Source organism: Fusarium redolens (assembly GCF_020744475.1).
Source record: "Fusarium redolens strain MPI-CAGE-AT-0023 chromosome Unknown BKA55scaffold_3, whole genome shotgun sequence".
In the NCBI taxonomy this organism is placed as follows: Eukaryota; Fungi; Ascomycota; class Sordariomycetes; order Hypocreales; family Nectriaceae; genus Fusarium; species Fusarium redolens.
In genome coordinates, this window is record NW_025763666.1 from 1346178 (window position 1) to 1371600 (window position 25423).

General features: G+C 49.2%; 6 protein-coding genes and 1 non-coding gene across 7 annotated transcripts; 5 read left to right on the forward strand and 2 right to left on the reverse strand.

The window, feature by feature from the left end:
• Positions 1-1863: 1863 nt before the first annotated feature.
• On the forward strand, positions 1864-3120 carry BKA55DRAFT_501801 (uncharacterized protein; the record flags this gene model as incomplete). Its single annotated transcript, XM_046186865.1, has 2 exons — positions 1864-2297; positions 2367-3120. The coding sequence occupies 2 exons, from the start codon at positions 1864-1866 to the stop codon at positions 3118-3120; spliced, it is 1188 nt and encodes a 395-aa protein (XP_046053855.1).
• Positions 3121-3509: 389 nt separating this feature from the next.
• BKA55DRAFT_502058 (S-adenosyl-L-methionine-dependent methyltransferase) lies at positions 3510-4428 on the reverse strand (the record flags this gene model as incomplete). Its single annotated transcript, XM_046186889.1, has 2 exons — positions 3510-4332; positions 4394-4428. The coding sequence occupies 2 exons, from the start codon at positions 4426-4428 to the stop codon at positions 3510-3512; spliced, it is 858 nt and encodes a 285-aa protein (XP_046053856.1).
• A 471-nt stretch (positions 4429-4899) lies between these two features.
• BKA55DRAFT_557892 (uncharacterized protein) lies at positions 4900-6881 on the forward strand. The gene is made up of 2 exons (XM_046191839.1): positions 4900-5159; positions 5211-6881. The coding sequence occupies exons 1-2, from the start codon at positions 5047-5049 to the stop codon at positions 6577-6579; spliced, it is 1482 nt and encodes a 493-aa protein (XP_046053857.1). The 5' UTR covers positions 4900-5046; the 3' UTR covers positions 6580-6881.
• An 847-nt stretch (positions 6882-7728) lies between these two features.
• On the forward strand, positions 7729-7810 carry BKA55DRAFT_t56. Its single transcript has one exon. It is a non-coding gene; the product is annotated as a tRNA-Ser (tRNA).
• A 1252-nt stretch (positions 7811-9062) lies between these two features.
• Positions 9063-10491, forward strand: BKA55DRAFT_235365 (kinase-like domain-containing protein). The gene is made up of 3 exons (XM_046185290.1): positions 9063-9265; positions 9358-10033; positions 10090-10491. The coding sequence occupies exons 1-3, from the start codon at positions 9229-9231 to the stop codon at positions 10352-10354; spliced, it is 978 nt and encodes a 325-aa protein (XP_046053858.1). The 5' UTR covers positions 9063-9228; the 3' UTR covers positions 10355-10491.
• An 8185-nt stretch (positions 10492-18676) lies between these two features.
• BKA55DRAFT_503263 (uncharacterized protein) lies at positions 18677-19825 on the forward strand (the record flags this gene model as incomplete). Its single annotated transcript, XM_046186994.1, has 1 exon — positions 18677-19825. The coding sequence occupies one exon, from the start codon at positions 18677-18679 to the stop codon at positions 19823-19825; it is 1149 nt and encodes a 382-aa protein (XP_046053859.1).
• Positions 19826-21645: 1820 nt separating this feature from the next.
• On the reverse strand, positions 21646-24984 carry BKA55DRAFT_503030 (E1-E2 ATPase-domain-containing protein; the record flags this gene model as incomplete). Its single annotated transcript, XM_046186973.1, has 1 exon — positions 21646-24984. One exon carries the CDS (start codon positions 24982-24984, stop codon positions 21646-21648), a length of 3339 nt encoding a protein of 1112 aa, XP_046053860.1.
• Positions 24985-25423: the final 439 nt, after the last annotated feature.

Genomic DNA, 25423 nt, shown 5'->3' on the forward strand with positions numbered 1-25423 from the left:
CATGGGCGACGGGTGAATGGAGTCGATTGAAGGAGCCAGACCAGGGGTTCAAGATTCAAAGAGGGCCTCGCCGCAGTTTTCGGGAGTCTCTTTGATGATTCGGCCCACTCGTCATCTCCATCGACTTCAATATGGGTACTCTGCACTCTCTGTTACCGAGGACAAGCTTAGAAATTGCACCGGGCCTCTTTTCCGATTATTGACGTTTGTTATGCATTGATTGATTGTCTCGTACAGCATAAGCGTGTCGAGAGAGAATGCGGTGTAAGAATATGGTTGCACAGAGGAAACATGTATGCAGCCTGCTGCAGTCTGATGCAGTTGCAGATGCGGTGTGATCTGTAGGGAAAAAAGGTCGCGTCCAGGGAATCTTGACACGCAGTTCAACTAAGCCATGTAATGCCTGTCAATACCTGAGCTCAAATCCACGGTCATTCTCGGGCGTTCCCCAAAAAAAGATTTCAGGGTCCTCCGAGAACGCACTAAGTAACTAACATCGACCCGAAGTGGCCCGGGTCAAAAAAACCGCGGATGAGGCGGAAAAACAAGAGTCCATCATCCATCATCATCCATATGAGGCGAGGCTATTAGTGAGAGGCTGTCAGAGTGGTCCAATTACAGTCGCGGCCGTCCAACTTGGCCAAAAGCAGAAAAGAAACAGAAGACGTTGACGAGTCAAGATGGCTAAACTGTACAGAGTAAGTCGATGATTAAGGTCTCCGAGCCAATGCTTTTTGCCTGCTTGGTTGCGTAAGTTCCGTTGCCTCTTGGTGCGTAGGACATCATCGATGTAATAATCGTTGATTATTGGTACGGCTGCTGGTTGCCTGCTCAAGAGTCATCTTTCTCTCCAGTTGCATACCAACCAACACTTTATGCTTACAGAAACCCTCCCTCACATCCAAAATACCAATACCACCCAAGCAAAAGCAACGAGAAAAAAGTGTTGTCAGTCGTTTTTCACGTTTGGGTCTTGCGGCTGGAGACGTGAATTACAAGGATGCTCCCAGATACCCACAGGCTTGACCCACCGATCTTTAGCGCGATCCACTTCTCGGCAGCCATGCACGCCAGTCTTGACCAATCCCGTTTGGCTGAAACGAAAAAAAAAAAAAAGAAAAAAGTTCGAGCTCTCGTGCTCTTTCCGCTGCGTCTGCGTCTGCACAGCCAAAAAAAGTGTGGCAGACCCAGCACCAAGCGCCATTCTTTCCCGTCATCCTAAGGATAATCGCTCCTTCTTTTGTAAGTGAAGTCAGTCTCCGGGCTTGTGATGGAGACAAGCATCTTGCCTCCGGACCTATCAGCTTACAAGAATTGAATCATTGAAAAGTCCCTTCTGAGCTAGCTCCCCGTTTCTGCCTTCCCCAGCACCACTTGCAGTCCCTCTTCGCCCACCTTTGCCCCCCATCTAATCCCCTTCCTCGTGGTTGCCATCGTTGCTCCCTTGCTCTTGCCTTGCTCTTGCCTGCGTCTTCTTTGCTCCTTCCTGCTCTGTGTCGTCAACATCCGTAGACCGCCTCCACCCTCGGCTTCAACTCTCCAGTCTAAATCCACTCATCAATAACAAACACTCCCACCCCCCTTCGACAATCCTCCTCTTGCTATCTGTCTCTCCTCCTTCATCATCTTCCATACTGCCTGTGCACATAAACTACATCACCGTTGCCGTGCCCTCGCTAGATCAATCAATACAGTAAACCCTTATAGATCTCTTCGATCTGTTTCAACACTTTGAGGTTACTACGTACAATTGCTCAGCGAAGTTCTGGTGACCTTGACCTTTCTCTCCCAAGTCGACAGTCCATCATCTTGTAGACAGCTCGTCTCCAAAATTGTCCCTCGTCTCGCTTCAACACAATCGCCATGCCTTACAACACGCGCCGAAAGTCGCTTTCTTTACCCAGTCTCGGGATTCACGTCCCAATGACACATGCTGCTCGAGCTGCTGCTGCTGCTTCCAAGAACGCTTCAAGATCATCCTCTTCGTCTTCATCCAGTGCTGCCTCATCCGCCTTGTCACCGCCCCCATCTGGCTCCGAGGCCCCCGAAGCGCATCCCAATAAGCGACAGAAGCAATCGCATTCCGACGACATTACCATTGAGCAGACACCTCCTCCTTCACCTACACCAGGCTCGAGCCTCGACCTCGATACAAATCAATCCACGATTGACTTCGAGACGATCAACGACGACATTGTCGAGGCAGTTGTTGTTCAATTGCAGTCAACTGGAAACCGTCCTCACCTCGTCAAGGAGCTGGCTACCGTTCTGGCACAACGTCTTACCTCTGTTCAACAGTAAGTTTGAGCCACCTGCTATCCCCTCCCAACCCCTCAGCCTCCCGTGTGCTAACATTCCAATCCCAGTTCTGCCAACCCTTGCGCAATCATCTCCTCAAGGCTGGCCTCATATGCTAAGCGGCAATGCTGGAGTGACACAAAACCATGCCCCCTCGCTAAGGAACTTGAGAGCGTCCACCCTCGAAGGACCTATTATTTCCTCACCACCTGCCCTCGTCAGCCCATTCCCGAACCCAACTCCACAGTGTCTGCTCATGCCGCCCTCGAAACTCCTTCGGTGTCTCTGACGGATGATTCCGGCTCCGATGACGATGCTCGCAGGCGGGAGCTCAGCCCATCGCCCGAGGTTGACCTTTCTGACCATGGATTCGAGGAAGGTGACGACGATGTTATCATGCCTCTTACCCCCATCGGCTCTCTTCCCTCTCATCACCGTTATGTGCCAAACCGTCGCAACAGCCGTCACAACTCACCGCCTCTGGAAAAAGATGAGCGTGAGTTTACACAAACGGCCGACTTCTTGCAGAAACGCAAGTTCGTCGAGGATACCCCTGTTGCTGAGTCTGCCGATCGCACCACCCACACTTCAGAGTATGGATACCGCGACGACTTCTGGTTCGGCGAGCACCGCATTTTCACCTCAAATGCCCCCCTTACCAGTCCTGCGGTAAAGCCCAGCTCCATGTCACACATGGCGTCAGGTGTGCGAAAAGAGGACGACGGTGAGAGCTGGTTAAAGTTCAGCAAGCTTATGGAATGGGACCGAGGCGCTGAGAGCATCGAAATTGATGAGCTTGATTGCTTACTCGATACGTGCTGAGCAATTACGACTTCTCTGGGCAGGCGTAAGGGATCAGGGAGAGACGATTGAGATGATTTGATTCCGCCATGTCTGCGACGACGGATATACGACATACTTACATACTAATTGCATGGAGGGGCGCCTGTGGAAGTACCTGTATATTTAGACAAGTTTGGTGTTTTGGTTTGACTGGGTTTAGGACTGGGATTGGGATACCTGGAAAAGGGATCATAGCGTCCCATGGTTTTGGTTATTCGGCGTTAAAAAGGATGCGGAAGCTGGGATTCTAAAAATGCAATGCCGCTCATAGTGCTTCGACTCTTTGAATATTGTACATAACCCTATATTCTACAACCCATCTCATTCTTTTCATTTCAATCGGTTTCAGTATGTGATGCCTTGAGTCGTCATGAGGCTTTGTCGTTGACCTTCAACTCAACCCAAACCAGTGTGCCCATTTGCATTATATTCGGTCGCTCGACCTTTAAGATTTCAAGGCCTGGTGTTTTAGTGACTGCCTCTTCGACTAGGCCTTCAATGTCGCGATTCCACCAACATCCGTATTTTTCGAAATGTTTCCCAGCATTCTTATCGAGTAGACCATTGACGATACCATACCAACCCTTGCCGTGTTCGAGCAGAATGATACGACCCGATCCTGGCTTTACGACCTTTGCCAAGTTATTGACTACAGCGACGGGGTCTGAAACTGAACACAATCCGAACGTCTGTATAACTGTATCGTATTTCGTCGTCGTGGGAGTCGCGGGACCGGGGATCGGGTGGTGAGCGTCGGAATGAATCAATCGGAGCTGGGAATCGAGATACGATAGTTGGCCTCCAGTGTAATCAGCCATGGTAGATGCGCGGACGATGGGAGCAGAGTCCTCCATGGGTGGAACAGTCTTGACGAGTCGCTTTCGAGCGACATCCATCATATCAACCGAAATATCGAGACCAGTAAACGATACGACGCCCTTTGGCAGTTTAACACCTGCCTTGCCCTCTGCGCGCAGAGTTAATGGCTCCCAGTTGAAGTACTCCAAGTTTCGCCCCGTGCCCATTGCCAACTCCAACACGTGTCCGTTCGCACGCTCCGCTATGCGCTTCCGTAGTTTCGTAATACCCATCCACCACTCAGGAAGAGCCAGCTCCTTGTCGAACTGTTCTGCATTGTCGCCATCGAGAGCCGGCGGTCGACCGGTCGGTGTGGAGTGTTCGCCGGCGCAACTGCAGGGCGCCGCTTTGAATGATGCGGCAGCTGTGCCAAATATGTAGAAGCCAAGGGCACCGGCGAGAAGAGCTGCGCCGGTCAGAGGGAGCCATGTAGATGCCCAGAGATCGCGGAGGGTTTCGGCTTGTGCAGGGGTTGCCGAAGTCGAGGAATTTGAGGGAGGAGGCTGAGGCTTTCTGGGCGTGCTGTATCAGTATAATCGATCTGACATCGTATATATAGAGGAGTCGTTACGGTTTGTAAGTTTTTGAGATCTTTGGTGGAGGGCGAGATGTTGGTGTTTTAATATTAGGACGGGGAGGTCGAGAAGTAGAGCTTGCAAAGCGGCACTGGGTACGGCAGGCTCTCGTGGCGAGGCCTCGAATCGGAGATATCATAATAAAAGCTTTTCCATGGAATTGAGGCGGTTCGTAGTGTCTTGAGGGTATCTGAATGGTGTGATTTTACATGTGGAAGCAGATAAAAATACCTAAAAGCTAAGACAAGGGTTTCGTGGAGTGGAGCGGATCCAGAGGTCGGGCTAGTGGGTCCGATCTCGCTAGGCATTCATCTCATTGCGGAGTGTTAACGGCTTCGTGAAGAGGACTTGCGACTTACAACAATATTGTTCTAATACTTGAATATTCAAGACAAGATCCATAATATCACAAATCACAAAGCTGTCCTTTGTTACTTATTGACTTCTCATACCCACTTTATGCAAGAAAAATATGGCCACGCAAAATGACCTCCAGGAACTTATACGCCTCCTCACGGCGCGTAAAATGTCCATGATGGCAGCAATGGGACAAGTGAAGGCTCTGCAATCAAAGAATCTGCGAAGGTATGACTTTTATAACTCTTCCAAAATCTGATACTAACGCGTACGACATAGTATAGCACAAATCGCAGATGCGCCTTTAGCCACAGTTGAGGAAGCTCTCGGTGGCGATGCGAAGGCAGCAAAGAGTCTTCATACAGCATGCAAGAACCATGAGAAGAAATCAGGGGCAAAGCGTGGAGCCGACGATGGTACAGCTCCCGCCGAAGTAAAGAAACCAAAGCTGGAGGCGCACAGACGAGATCTAGATTATGGCTCCATGTCTGGAGATGATCTCGAGGCTTCTCTCGAACTGCCACTAGAAGAAGAGGAAGAAGTCATTCGAAACACTACCATTCTGACGAACAGAGCACCTCTTTTCTTGGCCTTTGCTGTTGAGCTGTTGAGGTACACTATGCCAGAACAGCCCCTGAGCAGCCGATTGAGTCTGGCGCAAGCAGTTGTAAGTGCCAACTCACGAACAAAAGCCATCAGCATAGGTATCGAAAAGGCACCCCCAGGAGGTGAAGAGAAAGCCCCTGAAGGTCAACCGAAGATCACTATCATGAACCGACCAATTCCAGTTTTGAAGAGAAGCGGCTATACTTGGTCAGGATCTTCTCAACCAGCGTCATCCAACGCTTCATCAGTTACGCTCCAGGGGAGTCCACCAAATACAAGAGGCTGGACTGCAAGTCAGAAGTTGACTTCAAAGGGCTCGGTGTTTATAGCCCATGCTATACCTATATCATCACCTGCTAAACGCTCGGCGGTTTTCAAATCGCTGATGGCTGAGAAGCCGGAGCTGGAGACCGCAACTCACAATGCTTGGGCGATCCGGACTAGCTTTGGCAACTCACCCCTGAAGCAAGAAGCATCGTTTGACGACGGCGAGTCGGGTTGTGGAAACTTCTTACTCCAACAACTACGCGATCTCGATATCAGCAATACGTTGGTTGTGCTTACAAGATGGTATGGCGGCGTCATGCTTGGTCCGGACCGTTGGCGTCTCATGAAGGATTGTCTCAACGGCGCCCTATCATCTCAAAAGCGCACGTCTAGTTTAAATGGCGAGCCGGTATGGGCTCTTAACCTTGAAGACAAGAGCCCTTCAACGTCAACGGTTGGAATGCCGATACATCGACCAGAAGGTGCGCGAAACTACATCCTTCGAGCATTCGCGCCAGCAGATGACAGCGGAAAGAAGACTGTTACAGCAGCCAACGAGGAGAAGCAAGAGAACCTGGGCCGTGTGCTGGGTGCACTACGCTTGTTATTTGCCAGTTGGGCTGGTATTCTGAGCCATGATGAGTTAGATAAACGAGCTTGGACTTGGTATATGAATCTTCGACCAGATGTGGATGCTGGACCAGCGGGTTGGGGAGCGAAGGGGACGTTAAATCTGGGAAGGATATTGGATCTGAGGAGAAAGGAGATTTCGTGATGTACGTGTACAGTTGCTAAAGGATGATGAGTTGGTTGAGAGGACACGATGCTCTGACGGTAAGAGCTTAGAGTGTTTTGCACAACTGAAGGGCTTGGACCACCTCATTCAGCTTGATATGTATTGGCTGTACGGAGTAGCGGCGAAGGCATTCTTGTGAGCAGTACAAGTTAGTGTTGCTATGCTGTGCATTTCGGGTTGCTCTAGAGATGCAGCAAGCTTTAAATCTAGGGGATATGTCAGGCACTTATATCCGCGAGGTTGGGGAATCTCGTATTTAATATGTCCCCCTACCACTCCCTCTGCAGCATCGTATCTTCGTCCTTTATTATATTGCTTGTTCGCCGGTGCAGTTGATGAACATCTGTTGATACCCTACAAGGTAAGTCAACAACAATAGTAGTTGCTCGTTGTCATAGCATATACCATGATATCCCACGGCATATAGCATTGAAACCCGGACTCATATTTCACTATCTTTTAAAAAGAATCCTCTTACTACCTGTACATGCACTATCTTTTAGTCCCATTGAGTTCTTATTGTGTTGAATGTTTCCTATATTGGAGATGCTCCCTCTACCCTGGAGTCAACCGCGCTATGTCCTTAGAATTTAAGATCGATGCGGAATTGATATTGCTCACTACTATGCCGAGCTTATGAACCCGAGACCTGGGTTGTGTATCAGTTATTACACGATTTCCACAGGAGGAAAGAAGAAAATAAATCTCATACGTTGTTGAGAAGTTGTTCATATCATCGATTACTGGTGCTATCCTGGCTTTTCCTCAGACCCTCGAGTATCAGATTGGTCTGTCCTGACTTTTATCAACTTATCTCAATCAAACAGATACTTGCACTTCTCAATAACAAGATCTTTTTAACCTCTTATAGTCAACTTTGAAGCATGACGGTTACTAAAGTAACTCATGAGACCAGCATATGCAGCTCAATTGTCTCAGCAACCGGACACACAAACACGACGGGTTTAAACTTCGTAGGATTTAACACAAACTCCAAAGCTATAACTTCTATCGTGAATCTCTAATCTAATCCCTGAGTACTGCTTCTTGTGTTCCCGTCGTCGCCCGTTTCGGTTTAAATCAGCTGTATAATTGCCAATCATTTGTTGTCTTTCATCAATTCGCTAAGGCGCAGTGGCAGAGTGGTCTAATGCGATAGACTAGAAATCTATTCTCTTCGGAGGCGTCTGTTCGAATCAGGCCTGCGTCGAATTGATATTTTTGCTTCTGATGTGTCTGATATATACACATATGGTTTGTTTTAAATGAAGCAATCGTACGTAAATTTTTCTGTCCTATATATGCTGTTCAATTGACGATGTACTCTTTTTCTTGGCAACCAAGAAATATCATTGTTGCTGGGTGAATATATAACATCCGAGACTTTGACTTTCATAACCATAAGAGTATGTCAACTTGAGTCAAGACTTCTGAAATCGATATATCTATGACTTGGTGAAATTCCTCAATGGTATTCGTCCAATGAAAGCAAGTGACAGTTATGCTCCATGATTAATATCTCCTTCTGGTCATTCCGAAGAACGTCATGCTTTGAACACTCCCGAGACAGATACAGAGACAAAGACAAAGGAGAGAGAGACAAAGAGATTGGAACGTGACTAAGACGCGTATTATAGCAGCCTCAAATTGCCCGACTCCCCGAGACAACCATAGGAGATACAAGATGTAATCGAGCATGTGAATCACTCTCACCAATGGCTGATCAGAAGTCCAACGTGAGCAGTCGAGCTAGTTCCAAAGGATGCGCTATTGAATGACTTCAGCTGCTGTCGTGTTGCGATCGCTACAGGGGGTCCCTCTGAAGGTCCCTGGATTTTAGTGACATGACTTGTGAGAACCGCGCTGCCACTGCACTGAATGATGCGTCTACTAAGGTTGCATTGTTGACGCGCCAAACGAAACTAAACCAGTCCAATCCCATCTCGTCCAAAGTAAACACAAGACAAGGTAATTTCATTTCATCCTCCATCACGAAAGATCTCAGGGACTTTCAGGGACATTGTCCACAACGCCCGCCACAAACCCAAATCTCAGCAACGACGCCGCCATCAACATCACCATTTTGGCGATATTCATCAAGAATACGAATATTCGTAAATGCGCCCTTCAAAAATCCCTTGCATTGCTGGCGTTGAATCTTTTGCTGTCCCTGTTCATCTCTAGGTGTTCACTGTTAGTAGCTGGACCATATTTCTTCGTCCACGTCCCCCGCCTTGTTCTCTTCTTTCCTCCCCCACCATCGGCAGTAGAACCTCTTTTTCCAGGTCCAGGTCACCGACGAGCAAGGAGATAAAGACGGTAAGATAAGACATTTCTCTGCTGTCGGAGCAACTCGAGTCTGGACTTGTTCCACGTATTTCTCCATCTCATAACGATCGCATAACGAAACGAGACACCCACACCGATCCTTGTCGTACCTTGGCTTACTCTCTGACCTGTCCCACCGCATCTCGAGCTTGACCTTCAGCTAGCACCGTCAACGCCGCCGACGCAGTGTCTCTCGCTTAATTCCTCTCGAAGCGACTCGCGCGTTTCATCCTTTCTTCAATCCGATCCTCGACCTGCCTTTCCGTCTTCGCAAACAGGTACAGGGACATATCACCGACCATGGAGAACTACCAGAAGTTGGAAAAGATTGGTGAAGGTACGTGTACAGAGAAGCCTTGTGATGCTTGCCCTGAAATCTTCACGCCACAACCTTTGCCCTTCCGAAAATTCAACACTGACACTTTCCAGGTACCTACGGTGTCGTCTACAAAGCCCGGGACCTTGCCAATGGCGGTCGAATTGTCGCCCTGAAGAAGATCCGCCTCGAAGCTGAAGATGAGGGCGTCCCCAGTACCGCCATCCGCGAAATCTCTCTCCTGAAAGAGATGCGAGACCCCAACATTGTTCGTCTGTTCAACATCGTCCATGCCGATGGTCACAAGCTGTACCTTGTCTTCGAGTTTCTCGACCTCGATCTCAAGAAGTACATGGAGTCTCTCCCCGTGAGCGATGGCGGTCGAGGCAAGGCCCTGCCCGAGGGTTCATCGCCTCACTTGCAGCATCTTGGCCTGGGCGATATGGTTGTTCGAAAGTTCATGTTCCAGCTTTGCGACGGTATCAAGTACTGCCACTCCCACCGTGTCCTCCACCGCGATCTCAAGCCCCAGAACCTCCTGATCGACAAGGAGGGTAACCTCAAGCTCGCTGATTTCGGTCTTGCCCGTGCCTTTGGCGTGCCTCTGCGCACATACACCCACGAGGTCGTTACCCTTTGGTACCGAGCCCCTGAAATTCTCCTAGGAGGGCGTCAATACTCGACTGGTGTCGACATGTGGTCCGTTGGCTGTATCTTTGCCGAAATGTGTACAAGAAAGCCTCTTTTCCCCGGTGATTCTGAAATTGATGAGATCTTCAAGATCTTCCGGTAAGCATTAGGATTGTACAGAGTTTCGAGTTTTGACTTAGCTGACAATCAATTAGCATCCTCGGTACCCCCTCTGAAGAGAATTGGCCTGGCGTCACATCCTACCCTGACTTCAAGGCATCCTTCCCCAAGTGGCAACGCGACTACAGCAAGGACCTTTGCAAGGACCTCGACGCCCATGGACTTGAATTGCTCGAGATGTTGTTGGTGTACGACCCTGCTGGGCGTATTTCAGCTAAGGCTGCCTACAACCACCCTTACTTCGAGCCTCTCCTGGCACAGGAGCAAGCATCCGCTCAGACAAATGGCTACTATCACTAGATGGGATATGGAGCTCCATACCAGATGATGCAGATGCAGATGCACTAAACTTCCACCGCCAAATGACGAGCGGGACCAAGGTATTCTCTCCTTCCAGGATACTGTTGGCGCTTCTCCCGGGCCGAGGAGAAGATGACATTGATATGGCAACAGCAGCACTGCCCAAGCAACATTGCGCAGTGATTGTCACTTGAACGACAAACAGACATTGGCTCGCCTTGCCTGGTTTGGCCTCGTTTATTGCTTGGCCACTTACGAGGCTCACAAGTAATATTTATGATGACCAACAATATGCGTGACAAACTGAAGCTGTTGGGTTGAAAGCTGTTGGAGGTTGGGCCAATTCACGAGAGACAATGGTGTGAAGTTGATGTGGCAGAGCAGTTGAAAACCAACGGGTAAGCAACAGCCTGACTTTGAGGCGTTTGGAAGGCGAACGGAAAACATGATAAACTGGGTTCTCTCTTAGCAAGGGTGGCAGACTTTTTAATCGCGATGCTTTGGTCTTGGAATGTGCTTTGTAGATATATGGCTCAGCGTGCGGTTTGATATCCGGAGTTGCACACCAAGGCAGAACAATTGATGAATGACTATGACTGACTGTATATGCCATCATCCCCAGTGTTAGGACCATGCTGTGAGATCACTGTCACATCATCTAGAGGTTAGATACACACTAGAAGGCGAACAACGGTCACTTGGCGCTGATGCAAAGAAGCGAGAAGGATATCTGGGAGGAATTACAAACGGCCAATTTCGTAGCCCATCGTGACACAGCCCATTCCAATCCTCGGAAGAGTTTGAGGATATTTACCGACGACTCGGGAAGAACAGGGCCCGATATTAGTAGCCGGCCATTATGATGGACCACGATAACAATGGCATTGTATGTCTCTGATTAATTTATTGGTCTAAATCATCTTGGCAATCTTGCACTGCCACAGAAGAAATGAAAGGGCCACAATCTACATGAGATTCTACGGGCGTCTATTCAATGTAGAGGCATAACATAACATGACACATAGGCGCCCGTAGTTCGTCCGGCGGCCCAAACTAAAGAGCCGCCGGTACTACGATATATAATTCTATTCTAGTAACTTACTTACTTCTGCAGGATCATGTAAGCTACATGGCATGTTTGAACAATTAGCCGCCTGACAAGAATAGCGAGCAAGGGTATGTAGTGAAACCGGCGCTTGCAGCGTAAGCGCCTGACTGCGATAGGATAGATCCAATGTTAGAGTATCGTGTTTCAGCTGCAGTGAAAGATGTATCGAAAAGTTATGAAACGGCTCCTGATAATCATTGGGGCTATGTTGTATTCGTATACTATGTTAGTTATGTTGGAGTTGTTTTGTTGTTGGCATTGGGATGAATACGGGAGGCAGCCAAGAGAATAGACACTCTAGAGCCAATACATTGACGGCCTTGAATTTGGAGACCAAGCCTAGTAAACTCAACAGTATCAGCATCTTGACTCTTGGGAAGCCTCTTTAAGCTATGTCATTATGCATCAAGCTTGAATCCCTACACTGCTGAGATACTAGGTATGGCTTATAGTAGCTGTCACCTATATTCAGGCGATCGTCAGCGGCAGTGCAGCAGCTGGACCAGGGGTCAACGTTTAACAGCGGGAAGCGCCAATCCCGCGGGTTGAGCCGAGGCTTCGAAAACTGGGGACCAGAGGCAGCTCGGAACTCCGCTCCGTTCGAGATTCGCCCGGACCGACCGATCAACCGTGGCCGAGGAGGAGGGCGAGGGCGAGGGCGAGGAAAGCTTCGGACGCAACCACGGAAGAATGAACTCAAAGAGGATGAATATTAACAAACAATTATGCTTGATTTATTTGGCATGGCTTGGTTTGGTGTGGTTGGATTGATCGGTCAAGTGTAGATCCAGCATTGAATACGAGTTGGAGTTCGTGTTGGTGGTAGTATCCAGTAAGTGAATGGAAATGGATTCCCATGTCTTCACCGCAATATGAGGAGTCATCTTGATGCCCCGATCACGGATGGATTCAAGGCAGTTAGTTTGGCTCTAGTCCATCTTCCCCGCATCGTCACAAGCAATGGTGTTGATGTTGGGCATGAGCATGAACTTGAGCATGAGGCTAGACTAGCCCAACCACGCGGACAAAGTGGCCCAGACCAGGTCATGAGATGGCATTGACCCCTCAGCAGCCACTTCTACTAGGACAGACCTTGGGGATAGGGCATGGAAGAGCCGAGATAGTGGCTATTTGATCCTTGAGAGTTTATGGGTTTGTTGGGTTTTTGAGATCAAATGATGACCGTCTTGAATATCAAGTTTCCAAGGTCGAGATGTTGGGTGGATACAACGCACGAGTCCATATGTAGTGGTGTGAGTTGAGGACAAGTTACAAACTAAACACAATTAGAACCTATAGAATCAACGACAAAACATACCGCGAATAGCTGCATAGACCGAAACCAGCCAAACGACAATACGGTTTGAGCTTGACTGCAGGGAGAACGGGGAACTGCAGGCCCCGAAAGCGGTCGGCCGGCCGGTCTCGTACATACCTACGTGTCGGCGTCGCCACAGTCTACATCCGGAGCATGAGCCACAGTCACTCTGCGTAAACCAAGACGAATTCTCAACCTCAGCCACATCTTCTCGGAGCAAACTCTTTCGCAGCGAGTCAGAGCCACGCGTTTTTGACATGCAGGCGTCAGGGATACATATGCGGGGCGGACCAATGAGAAGAGTCAAATATGAGAGGATCTTGGGGGCGTGCGACGGTGGCTTCAGTGAGTTTGCCATGAATGGCTCAGGGCTCAGGGGCCAGGGGTTAGGGGCTTGATAGTGAGTGGACTGTGGACTGCTGTGGGTGACTATCGTGAGAGGATGGATGGATGAATGACTCCCTGTGAATTGTCAGTGGTTGAAGTAGATTTCATGGCTCCAACCAAGATCAACAGCGGTGAGAAAGAGTTTTTTAAGTCCATCGATGAGATAGTGACATGACTGTCAGGAACAAGTGAATGCAAACGGTCATGCTAGAGACCTCGTCACTTGGAAAAGATAGAGCCATAAACGCAATCAGACCACTAGATCTCGCGATATACTCAGATGATCACTACACATCCGATCCTCGATGCCCTCATGGCAAGAAGGACAAATCGACCAGGCTAACTCAATCTCGACTTGGCTGAAGAATCTACGGCGGGCCGACAATTGTAGCGTAGTGTAGGGCTGCTGTGAGCTGTGAGTAAGTGAGTCTTGGTGAGTAAAGGCTAAAAATGGGAATGGGGATGAAGATCCTGGTCGAGCTTGATGGGGATCTCCAGGGCTTGAACTTGAAGGTCAAGGGGGGCGTTTGGTTTTAGTGCAGGGGCCTCTTGGTTGGTATGCAGAGTCAACCATCGATGCCTTTCTCGAGTGGCTTCAGTTGATAACTCTCATCACCCTGGATAGGTTTATTGATTAACCTTTCTTCCTTTGTCAGGGTAAGGTTTACAAGGAATAGATAGACAGGCCGTAATCATCAGATCAGGTGTTGCTCTGTAAGGATAAAAAGTCTCCCTCGCGTGAGCCATTGGCGGTGATGCCCACCTTTTTTTTTTTCTTCCTGTGCATTCCTCAAACGGGCTGCTCCCGAGCCAAGCTAGTGGCGTCTGCCGACCGACGGGATCAGTCAGTGTGTGAAGCCTGGTGGTTGCATCTCGTAGCACTCACAGGAGGATGTTGTGCAGGGGGGTGCTCTAGTGCTCCTCCTTCAGGCCTAGAGTCTGGGGACTATTTGCATGGACTGAGACAGATGGCAGTTTGATCTTCAAGGATGAACAGTCTACAGACAATGAACAAAGACAAGGGATGAAACGGCTCATTTGATGGGCTATCGCTTCGAGGCTGGCTGATGGCGTCAGGTGAAGGAGGTCGGTGATTGACGATTATCACCACATGCATCTGTAGGGAGAGAGCCTCCATGAAGCCCGGAATGCCTATGCACGAAATGAGAGGCCCTTTTGGCTCGGTGGTCTATGCATAACCGATAGGACTCGATGAATCTATTGCGGGATGGCCGCTGTGGATAGTACTATCCATAGTACGGACAGGTGGTATCCAGAGTTGAACCCGTGGGTTGATCTTATGGATCGCCAAGACCTCTTTTTTGAGGTATTGTTGTGCTGGCCATTATTAGTCAACCAAACGAGTATCTCAAGTGTTGGGTCTGTGGCTGTCTTCCGAACGCCATCGGCCCCTAGACGAAGCCATCACGACAGAGAAAATAAGGCACAACCGGAAGCAGAGCTGGCAGAAGAAGAAAAAGCAACAGTCGGTGACGAGAGGAATGTGACTCGGTGGTGAACGACGCCCTGTCAATCCGCCATCCTTTCCGCTACAGGTCTCGCTCGTTTGGATCTGAACCCAAGGGTTTGGGTCTGAGTGAAGCGCCACCAAGTCAATCTGAGTCTCACGATTGGGATATGGCTGCGCTTATTTGAAATAGTGGAAAGAAAAGGGAAGAAGAAAAGTGGTCTGATAAGCTAATAAACCTCCATCGTCAAGTGCTATACTCTCTAGGTGCGATAACTTCAACTGGTCTGTGTGCAGTGTAACAACGTGGAATTCAACGCATTGGCCGCTCTTTTTGTTCCGGGCAGCTGGGGTTAGATCAAGATGCATACAAACAATACCGGGTTGTTGAAGGTTAGCCAACTGGTGTTTGAGCTGTGCTAGCTAGCTAGGTGGCTGTCGTTTGTGTTTGTGTTTCCGCTGGCTTCGCTTCAGGGTAATTGCCTTGTAACGCAGATGAACGAGAAAGGCCAAAGAGGATCCAAAGTGTCGCAAGTCAGCTCCTCTTGGCGTCTCACATTATTTGCTTCTGCCGTCCAACAATGATTTTCCGTTTGTATTATTTGCGTAGCGTTGATAGTGGCGCAAGGAATGAATCATGTCAACCAATGATTTTATGGTTTTTTAACATTTCACCTAGTGCAGGGCTTGAAAGGTGTTTGTACTTGCAGGCAGCCACAGGTACAGTCCAGTGTAGTATCAACGAGAAGGACTCTTATCACGGAGGTACAGACAGACATAGCCTTTCTGACTGAAACACGTGTGTGATCAACATGCAAGATACAGCGGCTTTCGGAGCGAGATTGACCTGTCTCTGTCTCTGTCTCTGTGGTTATGTCCGTACTGTACTGTACTGTACGAGTGCTGCACGAGGCGGGACAAGAGAGAGCCGAAACGCTGTAACCCAAATCAAGTCAATCGCCACGATTGTACCACTTGTCATGGAGGTCAAGTCGTTGAGCTGTTCAAGCGGCCCGCTGTAGGTAGATGCATGCGTGCGTGCGTGCATCCAACACAATAAACGGGGTACCTTTGTCATTCATGCTTTAACGGCGGTGCATTTGTTTAATGCCTGAGGGTATATATATGAGCGCTTATATATGGATGTTCAGGATAAACATATCTATAACCATGTTTGTAACTTGAGTGAGGGGTTTCCTGCTCGAGCCCTGTAGATCAATCAACTTGCAATACGCGTTCAAGAGTTGAAGAAATGCAGGGTCCTCATCTTACTAACTCTAGTTTCTCCTCTGGGCGTTGATCTGTTTGTGGTTTCGAGGTCTCTTGTCTTGTCTTGTCTTGTCTTGTCTTGTCTTCGCCTCCCCCTCACCAAACACCAATCCGGCCCCAGTTTTGCATCAGATAGCCCGGTTTCAAGTCAAGTTGCACCTCGACCAATCGTGGGATGCAGAGCCGCCCGAAGAAATGCCTGCAGCCAGTTTCGCGTGTTTGATGTTTCTTGCGTCCAATCACGCACGGACAAGGCAGCCCAGCCCCTGGCTTCCCAGCGTTTAGAGAGATGCAAAGTCTGGAGATTCTACTGGTCGGAGGAATTCGTGTTTTCTAAAAACTCATACACGGTCCTGCTGGGCGGTTCTTGGGCTTCGAGATGAGGACGTGTTGATGCCGTTTGGTTGGAGGAGGATTGTTCTGCCTCTGAAAGGGCTTAGCTGTGCTTCTATTCGTAGCCAGCGCATCTACAGTACAGTACTGTAATCCATGGATCGTAATCAAGTAAAGTGAGCCAATGAATTTCACAATCTCAAGACTTTCGCGTAGACAAGCAAGACCAGGTAGAATGGTCCTGGGTCAAGGTACTACTATTAAGATGCCCATCACTTCCGTTTCATCTTGTCACTCTTTTTCTTATTATTACTACCATCTTCATCCCATCCCATCCTAATCCGACTCCGACTCCACTATCACCATCTTCTCTCTCTTCCGTCCTTTTGCGTTGCGTCTGGAATTCTTGGGGCCGATCATACATTGTAGTGTTTGTTTCTCGTTTGCCTCGTCTTACCACGTCCGTTTCGACCATTCCCGCATACCTCTGGCAGGTACAGCACATCCCATCCCTTGGACAACAAAAATTACGTACTTGACCGTACTCACCAAAATAAGAGTCTTGACGATTCTTGCATCATTAATCCCCACCCACTATCGATTCTCGTTTGGTGCAGGTTCGCCAACCACTACCTCAACCCTTCAATTCAATTCAATACTCTGCGGAGGTGCAAGCTCTCTCCCTTTGTATGCAATCTTAAAATTCCAGTCCGACCTGACCCTCTGGATTAATCAAGAACCGAATAACCAATATTCCTTCCCTTGTCAAGCCGGTCTTGATATCATTGTTTGGTTATATAACTCTTGATCTCTTCGTCTGTTTTGAGTATCTCATCTCATCTCATCTCACCTCATCACCATCAACATCTTCATCTACACCAAATAGACTCAAGCTTCACCGATCTCGATCTATCGGCCAACCTTGAGTATCATCCACCCACGTCACGTATTTCAAATAACTTGACCTGAATACTCATCATTCACTTTAACCACCATTCCGGTTCACTCCAGAGCACTCAACGCCTCCCCCACAGCAGTCAACTTAGACTCGCATCTCGCCCAGATCGAGCTTCAAGCCACAGCGACATAAAGTCTAAATCGCTTCATCTTATTCCCGTCGGAGCAGTTCCTGAACGCCTTGGGAAAGGTGTCGATATTCTTTTTTCCGCTATTCGCTCATCGCCGTGCCAAACGCAGGGCCTCGAACGCCTTATCCCGTACCCGGCAGAGCAAACAGCTCTCAGCGACATATCACTTCACGCACTTATCCTTTAGATTCGCGGCTACCGGATCTGGACTCTGCTTTCTTTTGAGGATTAATTGTTTCTGGCATTTTAATCAATATCAGAGTCAACCGAAACAAAGGACCCACGGCACGTTTCTGAAAACAAACGCCTAATCAGTTACAATCTCGTTGTTCGGTAAAACGAACAAGAAACAAGAAAAAAACCGAGACATAGCCAATACCGAGACGGACGCAGCACAGCAACCGGCGAGACATTGTGATATTTGCTACCTGCTACGCCGCATCTGCAACGCAACGCAACGCAGTACAAGGATCATCTGTTACTGTTGAGGTTTCTTCGCAACTCCTCCAAGCCACGGTCCGCTCTCGTTTCGCCACCGGAGCACCTATTCAAGTTTTTGAGTGGCATCTTGCTCTTTCACTCGAATCCAAGCTGAAGTCATCCAACCAAAGAAAGCATTTATCCCCCTCCCGGCCAGACCGCCCCAGCACCTCAGTTGTTAGTTGCATTGCTCGCTGCAGTCCACTGAATAACTGGACCTGACCTAGTCTCGAGACATCTCCGACTAGTCTCCCCTACGACCCAGTGAGTGACCACCCTCTAAAATTCTTCACCCCTGCACCTTGCACACCCCAGCCCAGCCCAGCCCAGCCCATCCAAGCCAAGCCCAAAAGAAAAGCCCAGCCCGCTTGTGGCACTGGGCTCGCTTTCGCTGTGAACCCCTGTCGGCCTTGGAGTTTTCAGCGAGCCTTAGCATTAGCATTAGAGACAGCGACGCGGCGCGCTCAGCCTCCAAAAGACACGCCCCTGCCCCCCCTCCATCCTCCACATTCACACCCAAAACGTCACCCTTAGCTCCATTACTTACGAAGCCAGTTTCTCTAGGGTCCTCACATGAGCCTCTGATCTCTTGATATATCTATCCTCACGCACCTTCATCTTGCTTGGCCCCTGGTTCCTCTTTCTAGTCACATTCGATTGATATTAATCATCTGCCTCTTGCTTTTGCTTTTGCTTTGCTTTGCTCTGCTTTTGCAATAGGTCAAGGTTCAAGGCCTATCAACCTCACCTCACCCCACCTTCTCTTCACTTACACACGGTCCGCCCTCCCGTGTAGTATATCTCTATCATCCTCTCACTTATACAACCTCTTCTTCCTCTCTCAACCCACTCACACATACACATACACACAATGGCTTCTGCATCATCACTACGATATCTCACCATGGAGGAACTCAACAAGACCGCCTTGGAACAATTCGTCTACCAGCCTGTGGGTCGAGATATGATTGCATACCTCGCCCAAGCCGCCCACAACGTCATCGCCTGCGACTCGACTCTCATGCCTCCCGCTCCCGCCGAGCCTCGCCAGAACCTCCCAACTCCTCCCAGGAGTCCCGAGCCCCGAACCGTTCGATCCGAAGACGGAGCTCTCCCCACCCTTGAGGAGTTCATCACACAGCTTGTCGTCTCTTCCAATGTCCAGGTTCCTACACTCATGTCAACACTGGTCTACCTCGGTCGTCTCAAGTCGAAACTTCAGCCCATGGCTCGTGGTCTGCGATGTACCGCCCACCGCATCTTCCTCGCTGCTTTGATTCTTTCCGCCAAGTACCTCAATGACAGCTCACCCAAGAACAAGCACTGGGCCAACTACAGCCACATTACCACTGAGTGCTACAGCTTTGGCTTCAGCCGCACTGAGGTCAACCTCATGGAGAAGCAGCTTCTCTTCCTTCTTGAATGGGATCTTCGAATTACTGAGGAGGACCTTTACCGGGATCTCGACGACTTCCTTGAGCCCCTCCGCCACAAGATTGCCGAGCGACATGCCAGAAAGATTCGACACCGCGAAGAGAAGCGACGACAGAAGGAGCTCTATGCAGCCTCCACCCGATATCCCAGCCCAGCTTCTTCTCGCGGCCACTCTCGCTCTCGAGGATCAACACCCGAGCACGCACGAAACCTTTCTGGAAACTTCACTCCTCCTGGCCTCAGCTACAGCAGCTCTTCTAGCTCTTACGCCTCATCTGTTTCTTCTGGCCGCGCTTACTCACAAGCTACCACTCCTCTCGAGACCTCCGAGTCCGAGCCTTACTACTATGAGTCTCAACAGGGCAGCCTCTACGACTCACCCGTCCAGATCATTCCCGATGTTGACTACCCCAAGGCGCACATGCCTGCTGGCCGCATGCTTCCGTATGAGATCACTGCCGATGAGTACCAACAGTACCAGCAACTCCATGAGACCTCATCCAAGAAGCAACATCAACAGCAACAGCAGCGCTCAAGGCGCGGCATGTGGGGTCGTCTTCTCGGTGGTAGCGTCGCTGTGCGATGAATAGCTACCCACGATCGGGCACGCGCTTGATACCTAATGCATAGTCTTGGCGTTACACGGACCGCTATTTGGCATTATATCGATCTTTGCATCCATTACTTTTCGCATCAAAAAAGAGAGCTTGGCATGGCGTTCGTTGGTTGTTCATTTTTTTCTTCTCCATCTGCTTTCTTAGAGAACCAGATACACCATGAGTTGGCCGACAAGCCACTCAGCATTATTCCCTTTGTTCTATTACAACTACTTTGTTTTTTCTACAGTCTTTCCACCGAAAGACCGGCGTTTATTGGGGCTTGCATGAAAGACAGAAGCCTCCCCGGGGATAAGGGGGCGTGTGCATTATTACTATTGGATCATTGTCTTGGGATTAGGTTGGAAGGTTTCGGGATTACGCAGTATCAATGTTGTTTGACGGCCTCTACAAAGTATTACGCCCTATGATTGGAATCGGGTATATGATGGGGTGAATAGGAATAGGATTAGGTTAAGGAGTCATCATACTGCCACATTTTGGAAGGATTTGGATCATGGAGTTATTTAATGGGGTATAAATCTTTGGGGGCCCAATCACAACATCTAAGAACAATACAGATACCAAATTACAACTTAGTATTATTTACCTTTCCTACCCAATACAAATCGGGCGACATGCCGCGATCTCCAATACCTTTAGTGTTGAATCATCAACAATGCCTTCTCTGTGCCATCCTTGCGAGGTTAACTGTAAGCCATATTCTTACAAGTGAATGCCTGTGAATAAGCCCAAAATGGAGGCTAATTATACGCTACAGACCATGTTTGAATGTGTAAGTCAGTGCAGCGTTGGTAGTGCCTTAAAATAAGCCTTCCTTACTGCCTGACAATACGCCTTTACAGGGTCCTCCCCTACGCTGTGGGGCCAGTTACCAAATTTGGTAGGCTTACTTGGTACTTTGACCAATCACGTAGTCCTCTCTCCCGCAAACAGTCAAATCCTTCGAATTCGGATTTTGACGTGTCCGACGGAGGATGTAATGTAGTGTAAGCAAACAAATAGATTCCAATTGCATGCACTGCCGAATGCAATTGCACAGTTACCGCAGTAGAGAGAATGAAATTACATTACAATTTTCTTGAATGACTCAAGAGAAATACTTGATTGCGCGCTCAGAGCCAGGGGGTGTCTACATAGTCTGAGTCCCAAGTCATGAATGGAGACGGTTGCGTATGCGGGTGGCGGACAAATACGAGTCGAGCTTGTTTTATGGAGTTTGCTTTACTTGATACGAGGTTGATGAGTGCATGAACCTCGTCATGTTTCATTCGCAATGAAACGTGTTTTGAACTCAACCTCAACGTGTTATATTTTTAGGTTGCTCAATTAAACCATGCTTTAATTGTTTGTAATATATTGTGCATTCTTGCACTCGGCAATGCTCCATAATGCAACAGCGCACGCTCAATTGTTCAATTGAGGGCAGATTAATCAATCGTGGCTGTGAAGTCATCGCGGAACCCTCGGGCGAACAACGACTCACACCAGCCAAAATGGTGTGAATGACATGTTCTTTGTAACCTCCGCCGGGACCGAGAGAGAATCACATTGGGCAAAAGTTTCGAGACAGGGTGATTGCGAGAATTCGTCTATTGGTTCACCACATGAGATCGACAGCATGGCATATGCATGGCACGGGGTACGTGAGAGCGGAATAGTAAGCTGTGCATATCTAAGAGAACCCTGAATTTGAGAATCTGGTGGCTGAGCTCGTACTATCTAAACGATGGAACAATACGCAATTATACCACTGCTACTACCACTACCAGTACCGCTACTGCTAATACTACTCCTCCATATCAACCTTGCGAGAGCGAAATCCGACACCAGGAACCCGAGTCCGGAGGCTCAGGCTGCTCAACACTACACTGATGCTTGATAGCGCCATCGCGAGAGCCGCCCACACGGGATCCAGCCTTACGCGTTCTCCACCAGAAGTCACAATCGGATAGAAACACCCAGCCGCGACGGGCACGGCAAGCATGTTGTACACAAGTGCCCACGCAAAGTTGACACGAATCCGTCCAAACACGGCGCGGCTGAGATCCAAGAGCGTGACTACAGCCGTAAGCTGTGACGTTGCGAGCACGAATGCTGCACTGCTAATCGCTACGTCGCTTCCCGTTCCTATGGCGATGCCCACATCGGCCGTCGTGAGCGCGGGGGAGTCATTGATCCCGTCGCCGACCATGGCGATAGTAGCGCGTTTGGTCGTTGAGCCGCGTGCGTGGAGAGAGGCTTGGAGTGATGAGATCTTAGCTGCCTTGTCCGATGGGAGAACCTCCGCCAGGACATTTGACGAGGGTATGCCAACGCGCTGCGCCACCGCGCGGGCGGTGGTGACGTTGTCACCAGACAACATCCAAACCTGAATACCACGAGAAGTCAACGCTCGGATGACAGGAATGGCCTCATGACGGATCGGATCCGAGATGGACAACGCTGCGGCAAATGTCCAGCTATCGGCAGATGATGCCTTGGTGGCGATTATAGCAACAGACTTGGCTTCGGATTTCCAGGTCTCGAGAAGTGAAGAGATGCGAGGCGTCAGAGTTACTGAAAACTCTCGCATGAGGAGTTCGTTGCCGATAATCATGTCCATCTCTTGGTTTTCAATGCCCTTGAACGAGGCTTTCATGCCCCTTCCAGCCAACTCCTCGAGATTGTGAACATTGCTAGCCGGTGCATCACCACAGAATGAGACAATTGCTTTGGCTATAGGATGGCTGCTGCTCTCTTCAACAGCCTTGAGTGCTGATAGAAAAACACTACGTTCCTCTTCACTTGACGAAGTGTCTGGGAGGAGTACAGAATCGGTAATTTTTGGCTGTCCTCCCTCGGTGAGAGTACCCGTCTTGTCAAAGACGACGCAATCAATCTTGCTCGCCTTCTCAAACGCTTCACCACCACCTTTGGCAAGGATACCGTGCTTAGCTGCGATACCTCCACCTACAAAGATGGCTGTGGGTGCTGCAAGTGCGAGGCCACATGGGCAAGCAACAACAAAAACGGCAATGGCAAACTGGAGGGCAAACACTACCCAGCCGCCAGAAGAGGACTCCTCATGATCTGGGACAGCGCCAGCAAAGCCAAGCACCATCCAGATAATCCAGGTAAGAACTGCTATAAGTGTAATAACAGGCACGAAATAGGTGGTCAGAAGGTCGGCGATCTGCTCAATAGGTGCTCTTTTTGTCTGACCTTCCCGGACAACTTGAACGATCTGGTCTAGCATTGATTGCCCAGAGGCGCCCGTGACACGCATAGTAACGGCTGCCGCCTTGTTGATTGTCCCTGCAAAGATTTGATCTCCTTCTGTCTTCTTGATGAGTCGGGATTCTCCAGTGAGACTCGATTCATCAAAGTTGGTGTCTCCACCAACGAGAATGCCATCGGAAGCAGGGGATGCGCCATGAGGCACACGAATAATGTCTCCGGAGTCAAGTTGATCAACAGGCACAGTGCTAGTGATCTGGCCCCCAGCCTTGTCCTTTTCAAGGAGGAGGGCTGTAGTTGGACGAAGCTTGCCTAGCATTTCGACTGCATCGCCAGTCTTGGATTTACTGTACGCCTCGATGAGTCTTCCCGCGAGAAGGAACAGAGTCAAGAAAACGACAGAGTCAAAATACATTTCGGCTCCAGATTCGTGATGCTTTCTCCGAGAAGCCCCTGCGGCAATCATCTGTGCGACTGAGGAGAAATAGGCTATGCTTGTTCCCAGTGAAACTAGCATATTCATGCTACCGAATCTGTAAAAGCGTTGCATCAATGGCATGCGACTTCCCCTTCGCCACATTGTCCGTACTTCTTTGATCGCTCGTACGTGAAACACATCAGCGGCGAAGAAGTACACCGGCGTAGCAAGCGCGAAAAGACAAATATCGAGGCGGCTGAGTCCGGAGACCCAAGGTTTCATCAGGTACATCTTTCCGTGATTGGAATCTGGCAGCAGGCTCATGTAAACTATGCCCAGAACAAAGGTAGGGGCAGCGAAAATAATGGTAAGAATCACACGATACAACAGAGCTCGTTGATGCTTGGCTCTGATGATTCGAGATCGCTCCTCGAGTGTGGGAGGATGGTAGATTGAGGCTTTGAGAGACTCGTCGGCTGCTTCAATGGCTTGCAAGATCTGCCTGATGGTAAATCTAGGAGCATCAGGTGTATATCGGAGTCTTAGGATAGGGTTCTGGACAGTAGGCTCTTGGAAGATTTGTAGTCGACCTGGAGCAAGACTCTTGAGGGTTGTGACGATTCGCTCTGGACATCGCTGGCAAAATATGCCATCGACACTCACTTCGACCTCACGCTCATTAGCCGGAATCCTTTTCTCTTGTAGATTAACAACCTCGTCGATTGTAGCATCGTATCCGAGATCCTCGATGGCACCAACAATCTCCTGTGCTCGATCACCATCCATATATTCGATGGTTGCGCTGTTGGAAACGAGGTTTACAGCGACCTTTGTGACCCAAGGATACTTTTCCATCTCCTGCGTGATTGTATTGACACAAACAGCACATGTCATGCCGCCGATGGAGAGTGTAACTCGCCATGATGGGGTAGGCGATGTTTCTGTAACCACTTGTTGGAGGGGATAAGGTAGAGAAGAACGTCTGGTAGGGGTGTCAGATACGATAGAAGAGACCCGAACCAGTCCTCTCTTATCATCAGAGGGTGACTTTTCGTGGATTTTCTCGGATTTACATGCTTCGCAATTTTCGAGGTGGGCAGCACGAGCGGCCTCTATCGCCAGAGGTGATACCTGTGGGCGCCAAAAGTGAAAGAAAGAATCCAACCAGCCATCGGAATGCTCGGCGACACGGCTACTCTCCCCGTCGACCTGGGAAGTGCGATAGAGATCATTCGCAGTTCTGGCGGTTGTGTTGAGGCCGCAAATTTCGAAACCAGCGTCTTGAAGTACCCTTTGCATGCCGGTAACCGAAGCCGAGGAGTTCTCTTTGTGCTCGACTGTAACAACGGAGGTAACGAGATTTGGAGAAACCCAAAGCACATTGTCGCCAAAGGCATCGTGTAAGAGGGAGCGAATCAAAGTGACACAGGTCGGGCAGTGCAGGTTCCCGAGGAGATAGGAGGTCGTGACAACAGTGTCTGTGGACGCCATTTTGGTAGTGTTTCACAGTTGAGCGTTGTGTGTTGTGATGAAATTTAGGTTGACAAGTACTTGGTGAAGAAGTTTGGGATTCACCTTGAGTGATTGAGCAGCACTCTGGTTTCAAAAGAGGATGACAATTGATTTCAGGTTTTTGTAGATGTATAATTGAGAACTTCTAGCTGTCTCGAGTCGCTTCCACGGGCAGTATTTAATAGCATTGCGTCGTGGCCAAAAACCGCACAAATGTCGCAAATGATGACTCTATCGTCATGATGCTTTGTCACTAGTGGAATTTTTTATCGGCGACGAGTTTCGTGTTGGACCTCATGTTTGGTCATCCAAAAACAAGGTTGAGCGAAGTATATGAATGATGCTAAAGAAGAAAAGTCTGTGTTTGTATAAAATGTGCTTCTTTCCTTTATTCAGAGCCTGCCCAATATTGACCGAC

Bases quoted from the DNA above. Each gene is read 5' to 3' on its own strand.
- BKA55DRAFT_557892 (XM_046191839.1), top strand. From the start codon at position 5,047: ATGGCCACGCAAAATGACCTCCAGGAACTTATACGCCTCCTCACGGCG. The intron at 5,160-5,210 runs GTATGACTTTTA...CGTACGACATAG, and splicing joins CAATCAAAGAATCTGCGAAG to TATAGCACAAATCGCAGATG.
- BKA55DRAFT_235365 (XM_046185290.1), top strand. From the start codon at position 9,229: ATGGAGAACTACCAGAAGTTGGAAAAGATTGGTGAAG. The intron at 9,266-9,357 runs GTACGTGTACAG...GACACTTTCCAG, and splicing joins GTTGGAAAAGATTGGTGAAG to GTACCTACGGTGTCGTCTAC. The intron at 10,034-10,089 runs GTAAGCATTAGG...ACAATCAATTAG, and splicing joins GAGATCTTCAAGATCTTCCG to CATCCTCGGTACCCCCTCTG.